This window comes from Mytilus galloprovincialis, chromosome 7, assembly GCF_965363235.1.
Source record: "Mytilus galloprovincialis chromosome 7, xbMytGall1.hap1.1, whole genome shotgun sequence".
In the NCBI taxonomy this organism is placed as follows: Eukaryota; Metazoa; Mollusca; class Bivalvia; order Mytilida; family Mytilidae; genus Mytilus; species Mytilus galloprovincialis.
Window position 1 is genome coordinate 44,821,412 of NC_134844.1, and position 16,573 is coordinate 44,837,984.

Below are 16,573 nucleotides of genomic sequence, written 5' to 3' on the forward strand. Positions count from 1 at the left end.
ATACCTTGTTAATTTCCATGTATTGTTTCAACTATCCAAACTTTTTAAAAAAATGCATTTTATAGCAGTGTTTATGTGAATTGTAAATTTAAATGTCTATGCAATCATATTGCTAAATAAACACCCTACAGGGTCAAGTCATTAACCCTTATAGAAATGAAAAGGCTGAATATTGTTATATAAACATATCAATGTCCTAATCTGAATAATTACTTATTAATTAGTGATGTACATATAAATTATGCAAAAGTAATTTTTCTTACATTTTCTTGTTAATTCTTAATGTAAGATAAATACATTTGAAAAATGAATTCTTTGAATTTATGTTAACAGTTTGACCAATCTAGACGAAAGGGTGATTTAATAGACTTTCAGAAGAGAATTATTGATAAAGGCCTTCTCCATTAATATTTGTGTAATGTGTGACTACATGTTTACTTGTTAAATAGTTGCAAGAATAGTACTTTTTTCAAATGTATATACACTTGTATTATCACTCTCAAACAAGTAAACTAATTTATAAATCAAAATGTGTTTATAAATATCTTAAATGTATTGCAACTGAGTTTGATCACTGAATCCTCTTTAAAATTCAGGCCAGTATTTTATATTACCCAGTATTGCCCAGTATTACCCATTAAAACCCAGTAAAACCCGGGTTTTCCCAGTATTTCCCACTGGGCTGGGCAATACTCATAAAACCCGGGTTTTTGCCAACCCTGATTTTTCTAAATATTATCTTCTCTATTGCATTTCAGGGGCCTTGGTGGCCGAGTGGTCTAAGTAGTTACTACTGTAATCACTAGCCAGTCAACACTAAGATTGTGAGTTCGAACCCCGCTCGTGCAGGTGCACTCGACTCCAATCTTAATTGACTAGGATTGTTAGTTTTCCTATTGAATGTCGGTGGTTTTCTCCGGGAACTCCGGCTTCCTCCTCCAATAAAAACTGGCCGCCACGAAATAGACTAAATGCGGTGCTTAAAAGTGGTGTTAAAACACCAAAAATCAAAAAAAAAACCATCTCTATTGCATTTCAAAATTAAGTATGTAAATAAGCAAAATACCAATGTATTTTGTCTTTTATATATTTTATCAAGTCTTACTTGGATAAAATTTATGTCAAAAGGTTTAAATAAGTCAGATTTGTTTGGAACTGATATTTCAGCCAACTGATATTATGTTTTAAATATATATGGTTACTGTTGTCAACTTTATTACTGATCTCGGGCCTATGTTTTGTTGTATTTTGTTTTTTGACGAGTTTTTATCATTTACAGGTGTTTTAAAATTTTTTAACAAAGCACTCTCGCCAAAGATAAACAGATCTCTATATTTTTTTGTTTTATTTATAGAAGTGGGAAACACCCTGATGACTACATTACACATGATAGGTTACAACAGTCAATGCAACAGGAAAGGAAAGATTTAAGAAGTAGTGTGCGTGAAGGAGATAATTTCGGACAATACTCTCCACAAGCTGAATCTCGGCATAGAGAAAAACAAAATCCTAATAGACTGGAAGATCCTTATGCTCAGTCAAAGTATGATAGATCACAACCTCAGGAAACAGAACAAAAATTTGTGTATTCTTCTCAGGACAATTTTAATGAGGAAGATCCATATCATGTTCGTCATAATCGTGATCATTTACCCACGCATGAACAATATCATCCAGGTTATAGAGAACCTGAAGACGGATATAGTACATTGACAAAATATAAAGATAAAACAAACGGACCACAACCTCAAGAACCATCACGGTCCACAGAACAGGTTCAACTTTCTCATTATGACACAAATCCTGACCTTTCTCATCATACATATGAAAATATTCACAATACACAAAGACATACGATGGAGGACACACCAAACCGACCTCCACTACCGACAGCTGTGCGACAACAAATTGTTGAAGAAATTGCACAAGCCAAAACTCCACACACTTCTCAGGAAATATTAGATGCTGAAAGAAACTTAGAAGTGAGAATGCAGCAGCCAGCTTTCTTTAATTATCCTACTCCAACCTTGCCACCAACTCATTCACATCAGGTAGGTTATATGGAAAGTATAGGAGTTATATCAAAATATTATAGGGAGGTAGATGTCATTGTTTTACCGGTTACTTATAAAGCCTAAGACACTACCATTCATAACATGTAATATAAAGTCAATTTGATAAAATCAGAATCATGCATTCCTAATACAGAACATAAAGTTGTATCATTTTACTACACAATTACAGGTGATAGCATTACAGGTGATGGAGAATTAAAGTCACCAACATATTTGTATGGATAAGAAAAGAATTTGAATTATTTACATTCACTGTGTATCATGTGTATAAGAGGAATTTCACGATGTTACTTAACATTTATTTTCCAAAATTATTGAAAGACTACTCCAGGCTTCACGGTCATAAAACTTTCGAGCTTGATTTTTGTACTCAGACTCGAAAATCAACCAATCACAGGGACTAAACTTAACTGTTTTTGTCTAGGGGCCAGCTGGGCCCCTAAGATATTTTTTCAGGGGCCCAGTTGAAATTTTAGGAGCCCAACCAATCTTCATACAAAAAGACTAAATGAAAATAAAACTGAAAATAACTTTTTATATACTTACTAACAGTGTTCCAGCTTGAATCTCAGGGCAGAAGGGTGCTAGTGCTCCTAAGTAAGGAGTTTTATAAATAAAACAGGTGAGATGGGAGAGGATTAAATAATTTTGATGCAACAATACATTGCATATATTGCAGAAGCTTAGAACTGTTACTTTTGTTCTCCATAATTGTTAAAATTAAAAGCATTTTATAAGTGCCCCCATGTAAGGAGGATCATAAATACAAGAAGTAAAACATGAAGTACAGTCTTGTTTACGTTCAAATACAAATTTCTCTGATTCTTCTTTAAATGTATGTTCATGGTATGAAACAAAACAGTTTTTTTAATAAAGCTTGTAATATTTAAGTTATTGCCACCAGAAATGTATTATAAGATTTGACAATATTTATTTTAGGTTATTTCCTGCCAAAATTATCTTCCTTCAATTTTTTTCAACTTCCTGTTGACCTGACAATATGGCTGTTTTTTTTTTTGTTTTTTTTTTAATAAATACTATCTCAATCCAAGCCATCCTCTAATAGTGTTGATCAAAATATATTTTGCAATAAGTTTAAATTGAAGATTGGATATCAAACTTAATATTGGGATATTTATTTACGAGACTGCGTTTCATTTTTACATGAAGTATTTTTTGTAAATAGCGATTCAGGGACAAATTACCGTCTAACACAGGCTTGTAATGACTCCGAGGACAATTAGAAAACATCCCTTTCGCGATGCTTATTGAAAAGTTTAGAAGTAAACACTATTCAATAATGAAATAATCGTAGAAAATTTAGCAGAGTTAAGAAAACATGCTGATTGAAGGAGGTATATGACATATCGACACTTCGGATTGAAAACATAGCTGTTCGACTGGGGTTAGGTTATTAGAAAGAACCTACTGGTTTTCGGAAATATTCTATATTACTATATCGCTTTGAAAAGACAAAATATGTTTCCTTTTGGGAACAGTCTTCGTTAATATCGCGGGGGAAAGGGTACAAATGGGGTTTACTTCAATTTTTTTACAGTCGCCAGCTGGGCGATCAGGATGACTAAATATATTCACCCAGCCGAAAATCTGGTCGCCATGGGCGACTGGGTGAGCGTTAAGTTTAGTCCCTGCAATCAAATTGCTGGATTTAATGTTTCGAGCATGATTTTTGTGCTCCGAGCACTGAGCAAAGTTTTATGCCTTCAAGGCCAGGACTTATGGTTCCAATACTTGTAAGAACTTGAATCCTCTGATAATAAAAACTCACAGTAAGTGCCTTTCTTGCTAATTAGCAAACATAAAAAAAATGTAATTAACCACTGAACACCACAGATAACATTTTAAATTTTAGTTAATGATTGAAAATTGAAATAACTGAAAAACTTTCTAACATATTTACTTACTATTCAAGAACCCAGCTATAGACCCAAGATATGGTAAGCCATCAGATTCCATGGGAAAACAGTATCCTCCCCATAGAGATAATTACCATGACAGCCAGTCTTATGACCAGGGAAGGTCAAGGTATACTGAAGGTTTACCTACAAGAGGTCAAGTAGAGGAAGACTTGAGGATGTTGGTTCGACCAGAATTAAATGCTGATCCTCACTCCAGATATAATGGTAAAAATACTTTACACAATTATAGATGATTATGATTTATATTTCAAATTATTAACTTGTTCAAAATTAATGAAAACTTTAAAATTTGATTTTTTTTAAATGCAAGTTTTAAGTTTTGGCTACATACATCTTTTTAGTCCTCATTCACGCTTAAAGCTTTTTTTGCACAGATTTTTAATAGTCTCAAGCTAGATGTTCATACCTGAAAGCTTTGATTGAAGTGTTCTGATTTGGATTTAATTAAATTAACCTATTAATGCTGCATAAAATGTCGGAACTTTAAAAAATAAAGATATTACACTTTTGTAATGCTGGTTTTCAAAACACGTATGTTTGGTTTTTGCTTTGTTACTATTAATTATTATACCCCCGCTTTAAAAAAGGGGGGTATACTGTTTTACCTCTGTCTGTCTTTTCAGTCAGTCAGTCCGTCCGTCCCATGAATATTTTTCGTCGCATTTTTCTCAGGAACTACAATACAAGGATTTCTGAAATTTGGTTTCAGGATTTATATAAGTCAGCTATACCGTGTGATGCGTTTTCAGATTCATCACTCGACAACTTCCTGTTTACCGAACACTTGCATATTTTTACACTATTGATATTATCCACTTGCGGCGGGGGTATCATCAGTGAGCAGTAGCTCGCAGTTTCACTTGTTTCTTATTTTTCAATAATGTATAACATGAAATTAGTTCTGTTATTTAACAATTCAGTACTTTGTGGTTAACATATTAATTTAACTTGGTAGCACTTGCAAATCACTACCCAATTAATCTTTGCACTTGAAACAGAACATATTTAAATGATGTTCGTTCTTTAATGATTATTTGTGAAATCATTCATTTAGAATGTGAAATGTATAAAAATGTTTGTGCTAGTGTGTTTTTTTGGTGTGTGTGTGTGTGTTATGGATAACTAGGAAAGCTTGTATTTTTATACTGCTTTTGTGGTAGATTTGCTTTCCTATATGTTCTGACATTATAAGAAGTTGAAGTATATGATGATACTTTCTAATCAGAGTTTTTTAAAAATTGAATTATTATTTATACACCTTATCCCTATTTGTCCGCCATTACTGAACATAAAAAAAGTTCCCTTTAAAATTTGGACATTATAATAGAAAATATCTGACGCCACAATGGAAAACTGATTGTTGTATGACGTCAAAAGTTAAAGCGGGACAGATTTCCAAATAGTGATAATGTGTATGCTCTTTGTCATAACATGTATATTAGGGATTACAAATTTACCACATTTCAGTAATTTAGTTTTGCTTTTATGGATTGTTTTTTCTTAAATTCTGTTTGTTTCATGTTACAATTTCATTATAAAATTAATTAATTACCTTATTATAATCCCCTGAAGACAGAAAAAAATGGGGGATATTTAGAAATCACCATGTCCAGCCATCCACCTGTCTGTCTTTGTACTTAAAAGCAGATGTGAAATAGAATCTTGGTCTGATTTGTTTAAGGGGAGATAATTTGACATGTTTAAGGGGAGATAATTAATGAATTCACTTAATTTCAGTACACTCATAGTATTGGGATGTGATTCACAGTATCAAGATCAGGATGGTTGGGTGATATTCTCAGCCTAATGTATATAGAATTACACAGAAAGAAAACACATGAAACTGTTTTTTTCCCAATGATTTATTTCAAATTTTCTGTCTTTGACTTATGCTTAAATTTCAGTGTCTTTGTTTTTGTTTTCTCAAATCAAAAACAAAATTAATGAATTCGTTTATTTTTACTTTGCGATTTTTATTAAGGGAAAATGAAAATGAAATTGTAACTTAAAACTGAAAACTGTTGTATAGTTTTGGTAGCTGAAATTGAATAGCTTTGTTAGGCTGAGCAAAAATATGTGTTTCTGGTTATTACATTTCTATATTTATAATAATTTTTGACTATACAAATACTGTTTAAATAAATATATCTTTTATATTTCATAGGGGTTAATGTTTTAGTTAGATTATTTACTACGATCAGCGTGTAACTACCATCTGTAAAAAGATTATAATACTGTAAATTCAGAAATTATTTCCAGGTTTTTATTAGTGGGAATAATGCGACTGAATGAGTATCGCAATAATAAGAACTTGCATTATGATATCTAATACATATATCTGTATGCAGATTTTCCTTTAGGAGTAAAACATATAAATAGTATGAATAATTATAAGTGCCTATTTAACCAGAAACACATATATTAGGCAAAGTTGCACTCTCTGTTTGAATATGCATTGTAACATTTTTGTCTTGTTTTTCTGTGTAGATTTACCATAACACAAATCTGTAGTGTTAAGTGCACAGGCATTGCTTGCATTAATTTTATTTACCTGTGTTTTATAGAAAAAAACAACTTCTAGTTTCAATTTTTTTTAATATAAAATAAGACTTTTAGTTAATATCATTGTACACTACCTTGTGAACAATTTTTGTTTGTTTCAAAATTAAAGTAAAAGATTTAGTCATTTAGTATATCAGTATAACATTTTATAAAGTTCTTTTATCTTAACTTATAAAAGTTTAAAATTTACTAATATTCTTAAAGTTTCTTTTTGTATTTATCACTGATATGAGGCTTAAATTTACAAATATGGAGTAACATTTCTGTATTAATCTTTGAGACTATTTCGAGGATTAGTTTTTTGTTTTAAATATTAGAGAATGTTTTCGGTATATTTTCAAATATAGATGTTTTAGAATTTTATTGCAGTAGTTCTAGCTCTCGAAGATATTTTTTTTTTGTCAACAAAAGAAATTTCTTTTTTTGTTATCAACGAAAAAAACAAAAATGAAAAACATAAAAATAATTCTGGAATCATATTCAATATTTATAAAAAATGTTTTCTCTGTTTTTGTAAAAATGAAAAAACTTGTCAGGATAAGTCAATGGCCATGCAGACTCATGGAGGTATGCATTATACCTATAAAATCCATCTGTCCATTGTTACTCAACTGTCCACTAGATAATAGCACAATATACACAAATTGCATGCAAGCATATGTAATGTTTTCTTCTAGGTGGACACCCTAATGGGAGAGGGACAGCACAAAATCCTGACTTAGATCCTGACCTCACCAACACACAAAGCACTAACAATACTAAAAAAACTGAAAACTCATCCAATTTTGATGACATTCAATCTACAGATTCAGGAATTCTGCATCCACATGAAAGTGATCTACTCAGAAGGAGGCTATCACAGCAGAAGTCACCACCTGAGCTTGACAAAATGTCACATGACAGGGATCCAGGAGGAGATAATCCAAATGATATGTCGAATGAGTTATCTGTCCTTAGTCCTGTGAAAGGTTCACCATATGTTAATGTTGACTCAATTGTAAGGTCTGATGAGAGAGAAATGGACCAACCTTCAGCATTTAGGCCTCTGTCAAGAAATATAAATGCCTCTCCTAGATATCGACATGACTCTAGGTCAGAAGGTCATGAAAGGTCAAGGACTTCACAGAGTGAGAGTTTACAAGATTTGGATGAAACAGATATTAAGAAAAGAGGTTCAGTGGCTAGCTCTCAAGTATCAGAGCAGAGTCATAGAAGTATCAACAAGTTAACAGGTATCTTCAACACATAGAAAGGAAAACAAAGATATTTAAGAAAATTGAAGTGTTAATTCTTGAAAATAGATTTACAGCATGCCTTGAAAAAGCTTCAACATTTCTAAAATTGATATTGATTTCTAACCTTTTTCAGAAAAACATCAGCATGCTTAGAGCAAACTTTTCGCTTTTTAAAAGAAAAACAAATGAAACCCTATATATATTCCTATATTTTTTTTTCTTCAAAAGATATTAAATTATAATGAACCACACAAGCATTAAGGGAATGAATTGATATATATCACTAGCATGTTTATATACAGTGTATTAGGTTTGATTTTTGTAACTTTTGTTGTTATCTTAGTGTTATTTTGATATTTATTTTATTGAGGATGTTAGTATTTCCCTAGTATGTAGTTGAAACACAGTATGTGGGAGTAGATTGTAGAATTGACCATCATTGAATGGAACTGATTTTTTTTTAACTCCACATGTTAGTATGTTTTGTTTCATGTGCAAAGTTGAAAAACAATTAAAAAATCTGGTCAATACATATATGTCCTTTAATATGTTTAAGAGTCTAACATTTTTACGTAATGTAAATAAGATGATTTGAAGTCTCGGTCAATATTTACCTCCGTTTTAGGTAAAACATCAACCAATTACTTAAATGTTTAACCACACCTCATGATCTGATGGAATTTATGAAGTAATATAATTACAATCGAATGTTTATATTGAATGTAAACAATCCCGTGTATTCCTTGTTTTTTGGTCATTATCTTTTAACAAAAAAACATTCCATCAGTAATTCTTACAGAATACAAAGCATAATTTAAAAGTCAGCTGAAAATTTTGAAGTTGTAGTTACAAAAGAGCATTTAATTGTTATATTGAAATTTTGAAATAAAGTTACAATAAACGTATCAGAATGCCCGACTTAGGTGGATGGAACTTTAGGGGGGCTCTTGTTGTGAATTAAACACTTTGAATAACTTTTAGGTTTAATAAAACAAACTAATAAAATAACTTTTGGATTTAAACACGTTAATTGATTAAATGATGGCTTGAAAACCCTTCTAATAAAACAAGAACAACTTCATGGAATAGAATTGTAAAAAGACTGATTTATTTATGATTTTTTTTTTTCTGTCTAGGTGGTCCATTACGACCAGGTGGAAAGCAACCTCCCAAATCTCTACCTCTGATACAAACTGTCAAGGAATATCCCGACATGCCAGATTCTGATATCATAGTAAGTATATGTAAAACTGTGGAATCATTATTATTATTCGATGGATACAAAAAACTAAAAATCACAAAAATACTGAACTCCAAGGAAAATTCAAACCTGAAAGTCCCTAATCAAATGGCAAAATCAAAAGCTCAAACACATCAAAGGAATAGATAACAACTGTCATATTCCTGATTTGGATGAATTCCATGGGTACAGCTGAACCACAAATTAAAATGCTCAGCAAATCAAAAATTTTCTATAGGCTTGGTTGCAGACTTTAGTACAACCAGATAATCAAATATCCACAAATTCAAGTTTTTCAAAATCTATAAAAATCTATATCCACGAAAATTAAAATAATCCACAGTATATGTGTTAAACTTAAATTAAGGAATATTATCGCCTTGATAATGAGATGGTGTTCTGAAATTTATTAATTATCATATATTTTTTAATAGGATAGCAAAAGATTATTACAGATTTCTTTAAAAAAAATTAAATGCTTCAAAATTAGAATATAAGATTGATGCTTTTCTAACATAAACTCAAATAATTGATATCATCAGACAATCATTAACAGTTAGGTCGCACAACTATTAAGGTGGAACATAATGCAACAGGGAGATAACATTTTAATCAAGTTCTATTATTAGGAAAATATCAAGCTTCTCAATGATTAAAAATAGAATTCTTCAAACTACTATACACATGTACATCCAATTATTTTTTTCTGATAAAGTGTTTGGTTCAATTATAATTAAATTTTTACAATTTTGTCAAAGGATCAAATTAAAGGAGGAAATTAAAAGTCAAATTAATTTTAGTCAAGGTGTTTTGTACAACCTTTATTGTCTTATATTTTTCAGATGCAACAATTATACAAATTTATGTCAGTAATAATATAGCCTTATAATGTATTAATTTGTTTGCAGGAAACCAGGGAGATTCCTGACTTGCATGCCAAATATCCTGCCTTAAGTGGAACCAGACTTAGAATGAGTATATCTGCTGCGGATTTAGTTGGAAAAACAGTAAGTTATCAGATTGGCTCTGATATGTGTAGGGCCTTGGTGTCTGAGTGGTTGAGGTAGTCTAGAATCCCACATGGGGCAGGTGCACTCTTGTACAATCTGAATTGACTAGGAATGTCAGTTTTCCTACCTAAAATATTATGCGAAACAGCAAAAAATGCCTACACAAACTCATTTCATGACTGTGAAGTTAATATTTATGTATGAACATAGGGCTTGACTCTTATCCATTTATATAAATAGCCACACTATGCCCTTTAAAAAATGTTAAATGTGGGTTTCTGTTGCAATAGCTTGTTTTAAAATGAACTATTTGCTATTGAAGCTAAATTTCTCCTCTATTTTAAAGAAGTTATAGAAAGGTTTATATCTGTTGTCTTTCTATTTTAGCATGATGAATTAGTGCTATTGTTGATACAGCTGAGGAGAGAATTCACAGCGCTGGAGAAAGTCAGGAATTATTATAGGGAACAGGTACAAAAGAAAAGATCAGCAGAGATTGCATATAGAAAAATGTAAGTTATATTGGTAGATTTGTAAGAGACAATATAGAAATGAAAATCTGGTATTAATTAATACCGTGGATTCATTTATTTTCGTGGGTACCAGTTTTTGTGGATTAAGGAAATCTTGTATGTTCGTGAATATTTAATTTCATAGTTTTGCCATAGTGTGTATACAAGCCTATAGGAAATTTGTAATTCGTTGAATATTTGATTTCGTAGATCATCTGTAACTGCGAAATACATGAAAATTGGTATCCAACAAATAATAATGAATCCACAGTATTCACCAGTGTCCATATGACGTGAACATAAGGTCACATTACAGTCGTCAATAGTGAGCAAAACGTGTACCATGAAGTAAGACATAAATGATCCCATGTTAAACAATTCAAACAAAAAATCTGTCTAATTTTAAATTACTACAAATCAATAACAGTAAAAAGAGGACAGGATGCAAACCTCATTCATGCCAAATTCTAATGTATATTGTATAGCTATTAGAATAATGTTAGGCCGTTTTTATTTAATAAGTTGGTTTACGGACATCAGCCCAAAAAACTTCGGGTAGGAGGAGGGGAAAAAAATAAATTTAAACTAGATCTTTCCAGTTTTTGTTTTTTTACTTGGTTTACGGATATCAGCCACAAAAAAATAGGGTAGGAGGAAAAAAAAAAAAATAATTTAAACTTGATTGAAAAGACTTATTTATAGTTCTGTAAAACTTGAAAAGCCTTTTGATAATACCTTTTATTCAGCATCTTTTGTAGGTTTTGTGAAATTAATAAATGCGACAACAAAAACACATCACATAGAACAAGTCAATATTAAAAGACAAAGGCAAATCTAAGAGCATATTGCATGTCAACACCTATAAGGACAGAGCATATCAGACAGTATTTAAAAGTATAAACAGAAATTTACTGTCAGGAGCCTGTAATTCAGTGGTTTAATATTGTTTGTTGGTGTGTTACATATTTGTTATTTGTTTTTAGTACATTTTTTTACATTTAATTAGGCTGTTTGTTTTCTCACTTAAATTGTTTTACATTTGTCATTTTGGGGCCTTTTATTGCTTATGCGGTATGGGCTTTGCTCATTGAAGAAGGCTGTACAGTGATCTATAGTTATTAATTTCTGTGTCATTTGGTCTCTTTATGAAAAATCATCTCATTGGCAAACACACCACATCTTTTTGGAAAGATTAGAACTTGTTCTAAATCTTTACTTAGGCACCAACCTCCCTAACAACAGGACAGGTTAGCTACTGTTACTAAATGTATTCACACTGAAATATAGTTCCCTATGGTTCTGATATATGTGCACATAATACACATATAAACTGAAAAAAACTGGGTATATTATTGGAGCAGTTCATTAATGAATGTATGTCATTAATGTGTGTTGATGTGCAGGCTTTTAAAAAAACATTTTGATTAGGTAACTGGGTATTGATTCAACTAGTATGATTGACAACTGTCATTATCACCAAACAATCAGAGACAAGGTGAACCTTTAATTACAATGCCCCACCTCCTAAACTGCCAATCAAATTGACCACATTACCTATCAACCTCAGTCTTACATAATTATACAGACCACTCAATATAATTCTTAATACACAAGTATTTGACCTCATAATTGAATACACAATTGAGTATATTAGATATTTGATATTTATAAGGATGATAGATTTATTTATTGCCAATTACTTTTGATCTACATTACATAAAGTGATTCTGTAAATTATATCTAAAAGATAAATGATTAATGGATTAACAAGATCTTAAAAAAATGAAATATGAATATAAATATGAATAAATAAAAGGTATTCAAGTAAGGCCTATAATTTACTTGATAAATTTCCAATAATCATCTGTAATTAATCAACAATTAAATTAGTACACCTTTTTTTTTTATCATGAATTGGCTTGAAACAGTTTAAAAATTTTAAAACTTTTAATTATAACAAACCATTGTTTATTATTTTATCTCCCATCAATCATTATGTCTATTTTAGTCATTTGAATTTTTATTAGAAGTGAATACATATGTTTGCAATCAAGAAAGAATCCACATTTCAATAAGATATGTTTTTTAATTGGTTACGTTGAAAAAGTACATTTTCAATGCCCTGTGTTGAAAAATACTTTAAATTTTCAGCAATAGTGCTTTATAAATGTTCATTTTTCCCCACCATACCTTAATATGAAATTATTCAAACTACTATTCTAATCTTTCCATGAGTGATTTCCATCACTTTGATTTATATGTATCAACCCTATAAACATACATCTGACAGACAAAGATTTGTATTAAGTGAAATATGCAATTGATGAAAGCAGTATACATGTTTTTAATTATTAAAAACAAATGTAAATTGTTATTTTTTTCTTTTTTGCCCGACTTTGAGGGCATTTCTGGTATTTGGAATGTTTCCTTGGTCCAAACATGATTGGCATATGGGACGAACAATTCAATACTGGGTCCTCAGTTGTCTAATCAGATCATTTATTACCACCTCCATGTCTCCACAGAAAAAACATATGTCTGGTTCCATTGTCATTTATTTTGCCGTGGTCACTACTGCCGGCCCTTATTTCTTCAATCACAACATTAAAGTTTTTCTAATTGTTCATTAATGACTTGACCTATGGTTTCATGACGAAGGCATTTCACAAATTTTTTGTCTGATAATATTGAATTGTTTAGGACGTCCACATCCAGATGGATGTACACTGGTTCATTCATAGTAAACAAACCATGCCCTGATATCGTCTGGTTCCTAAACGGAAGTCAGGGTTTAAGGATGCGCAAACACGTGAACAGCTAACCAGTCACGTTTCTGGTGCACTGGTTCACGATTTTTTAATGCAGTAATAGGAACCAGAATTACGAAACGTAAACACAAAAATACCGTTTAAAATTTTCTTAGTAAATCGATAAATATGAGGTCGGCGGAAATAATTTTTAAGGGCAAATTTGCGTTTATTTTTATTTGAATTAGCGAAAATTCGGGTCGGCGGATCCGTAAACCAACTTATTTAATAAAAACGGCCTTATATTAAAAAAAAAATTGTTTTTTAAATTATTGGATATCTTATAGCACCAAACACTGAATATTTTAAGTTCCATGAAAATTTTTCTCTTTTGAGAGATTTTCTTTATTTTTTAATTTTACTTATTTTCACAGGCAACAAGATTCACACCAGCCAATAGATCCCAGACTGGAGGGTCAACATAATGAATATGTGGAAATGAAATATCAGGGCGAGGAGTGTGATAAAAAGTTAGAGGTCTACAGACCTATTGTTAACCTTGTACATAATATGGTTAACATGGGTAGTCTTTATGGAGGAGATAATTTGATGTTAGCCTCACAATATAGAAAGGTAGGTTTATGGAATATTTTTATGATTAAAAGGGATGTGGTGTATATCTATACTATTAAACGAGAAGACCTCATTTTTGGTGTCGCTTCTCTTCTTTCCAGAATAAATTAATCAACACGCCTCTGTGTCCTATAGGTACAGTGCATAGTCGCATTTGTCATCCATTCATATGATTATTCAGATTGAGTTATTTTAGGAGAAAAACAAGAAAAAATGCATCCGGATATTGTCCCGTCATTGTACAAAATTTTAAGTCAGATTAGGCTTCCGGTTTGCGTTTTTCTGTATACTTTGAACATACATATACTACGAATAAAGTGTATTTTCAGAATTTTATCTGCTATCATTTTCAAGTTTACTATCAACGGCAGTCACAGAGTTTATTAAATAGAGAGGGTCTGTATACTATATCAATGATCATCATGGATCGATTAGTAAACTTAGAATTGAAAGTAAATACGCTTTATTTATATAGTAATGAATGTTCATAATATACAGATAAGCGCTAAAATTATTCATGTGAACTTTTGATACTTTTTCTGAAATTCTCCAGTCATTAAATCTTTTACAAAATTCATTGATTACATGAAAAAAAGAAGATGTGGTATGATTGCCATGTTAAGACAACTCTCCACAAGACACCAAAATGACACAGATATTAACAACTATAGGTCACCGTACGGCCTTCAACAAAGAGCAAAGCCCATACCGCATACTCAGCATCTGGTGCAAGAAAATTGGGACCGTTAATTTAATTACTACCACTGGGTCGATGCCTCTGCTGGTGGACTATTAGTCCCCGGGGGTATCACCAGCCCAGTAGCCAGTACTTCGGTACTGGCATGAAGTACGGATTTTTTTTGTTATTAAAATTTGCTGTTACAAAATATTAGAAATTATTATAAATTAAGGAATGTATCTCCCTCATGCAAAGCTCTGATTCCTTTCACGGATTTGGTTATACTTTTTGGACCTTTTGGATTATAGCTCTTCATCTTTTATATAAACTTTGGATTTCAAATATTTTGGCCACGAGCATCACTGAAGAGACATGTATTGTCGAAATGCGCATTTGGTGCAAGAAAATTGGGACCGTTAATTTAATTCAAAAGGCCCGAAATGACAATGTAAAACAATGCAAACGAGAAAACTAGCGGCCTTATTTATGTACAAAAAATGAACGAAAAACAAATATGTAACACTTAAACAAACGACAACCACTGAATTACAGGCTCCTTACTTAAAAAAATATTTATAACATATGTACTAAAGGTATGTTCATATGGAAATTGATAGAAAACCAAAAATTGGGAACTTTGGAAATAAAGGTGGAGGGTAAAAAAAAATTTTCCTGTCCCCAATAACCTATGACTTATGATACTTTTGCTGAAATTCTCCAGTCATTCTGTATTTTACAAAATTCTTCCAACAACACTTTGCATACTTTAAACTACGCTCTGAATGCCCGCGATTTCGCGGGTGTGTTCTAGTGTCAATGAAACAGCAATCCAATGACACAGAAAATAAAGGACACTCATAGGGAAGCAAAGTTTGTGTTATTCTCATACCCCATTTATATATGCCTCTCCTATGGATAATTATTGTAGCAATATTTATGAGGTTGATTTGATAAGGGGTTTAATCCCAAACTGGCCTACACCAAAGAATAAACAGTTGGTATTTGCTGCTTCTACACTAAGCACTGGGATATTTGGAGTAAGAACAAAGTCTTATAAAAGGGCTTAGAATCATGTAAATCAGAGCAATCTGTCTAGGTCATAGCCAGAAATTAGTAGTGGTTTTGGTAATTAATATTCATAATATGTAAATGAGAATTGTACCACGTGATAGTACTTTGAACTGGACTGGCTTGATAGGCTTGATATCATTAAAATCTTTAAAACATGGATATTATAAGTTGCCCGTCACAGAGTCCTTATTTACAATCACTTTGATATTTCCGTAAAGTTGTCAGGCGGTCAAAATCAAAACAATGAACGCGAATTTAGTGAATTTTTCGTGATTTCATGAGTTTATTCTTTTTGAAATAGTGACATTTTAATTTGATGTGGGAACCTAGAGTTCAACGACTACACATACAAGGTTTGGACTTGCTTATTCTTTGGAAATTCAAGTTTCATATTTCAACCCGGCAACCTGTTTTTGTAATGACCTTGTAAGCCAATTTTCAACACGAAGTTTGCAAATTTGACAATTCAGCCATTTTAGCCTGTATTTTACACTGCAATGTTAAAAGCCTCTGGCTTCGATTTTTAAAATAGCTCAGGAACCTGTATTTTTGCAACAACAGTCATTATGTTTCGTTTAAATGGTGTATATTGTTGTGTATATTCATTTTCTGCCCCGGCAACCTGTCTATCACTTAAATTAGAATTAAAACAGACCTTTTTTCAAAATTCCCTATCATTTTAATGTTATTTCCGTGACCCGTATCCGATTTCTTTAGTATAATATTCAAATAAGCAAAGTGGCGTTGATTTCTGGATATTGTAAGGTGACATGTCATTTTGAGAATTTTTACCTTTTAAATCTGACAAATAGAAAAAAACCACTTCAGCTTATAACCTCGTACAAAGCAGGTTCCATATTCATATCACA

At 31.6% G+C, this 16,573-nt stretch overlaps 1 protein-coding gene across 11 annotated transcripts in view; it reads left to right on the forward strand.

The window, feature by feature from the left end:
* Window positions 1-16,573, forward strand: part of LOC143083100 (uncharacterized) — a 74,669-nt gene that overhangs the window by 39,039 nt on the left and 19,057 nt on the right. For 9 of the 11 annotated variants that reach the window (XM_076259321.1, XM_076259323.1, XM_076259324.1 and 6 more), the window contains 7 exons: window positions 1,355-2,051; window positions 4,009-4,219; window positions 7,255-7,809; window positions 8,949-9,046; window positions 9,961-10,059; window positions 10,450-10,574; window positions 13,756-13,954. In XM_076259321.1, the coding sequence (XP_076115436.1) occupies window positions 1,355-2,051; window positions 4,009-4,219; window positions 7,255-7,809; window positions 8,949-9,046; window positions 9,961-10,059; window positions 10,450-10,574; window positions 13,756-13,954 (1,984 nt within the window). The remainder of the gene's footprint in view (window positions 1-1,354; window positions 2,052-4,008; window positions 4,220-7,254; window positions 7,810-8,948; window positions 9,047-9,960; window positions 10,060-10,449; window positions 10,575-13,755; window positions 13,955-16,573) is intronic. The other 2 variants (XM_076259325.1, XM_076259332.1) reach the window with 2 other exon arrangements.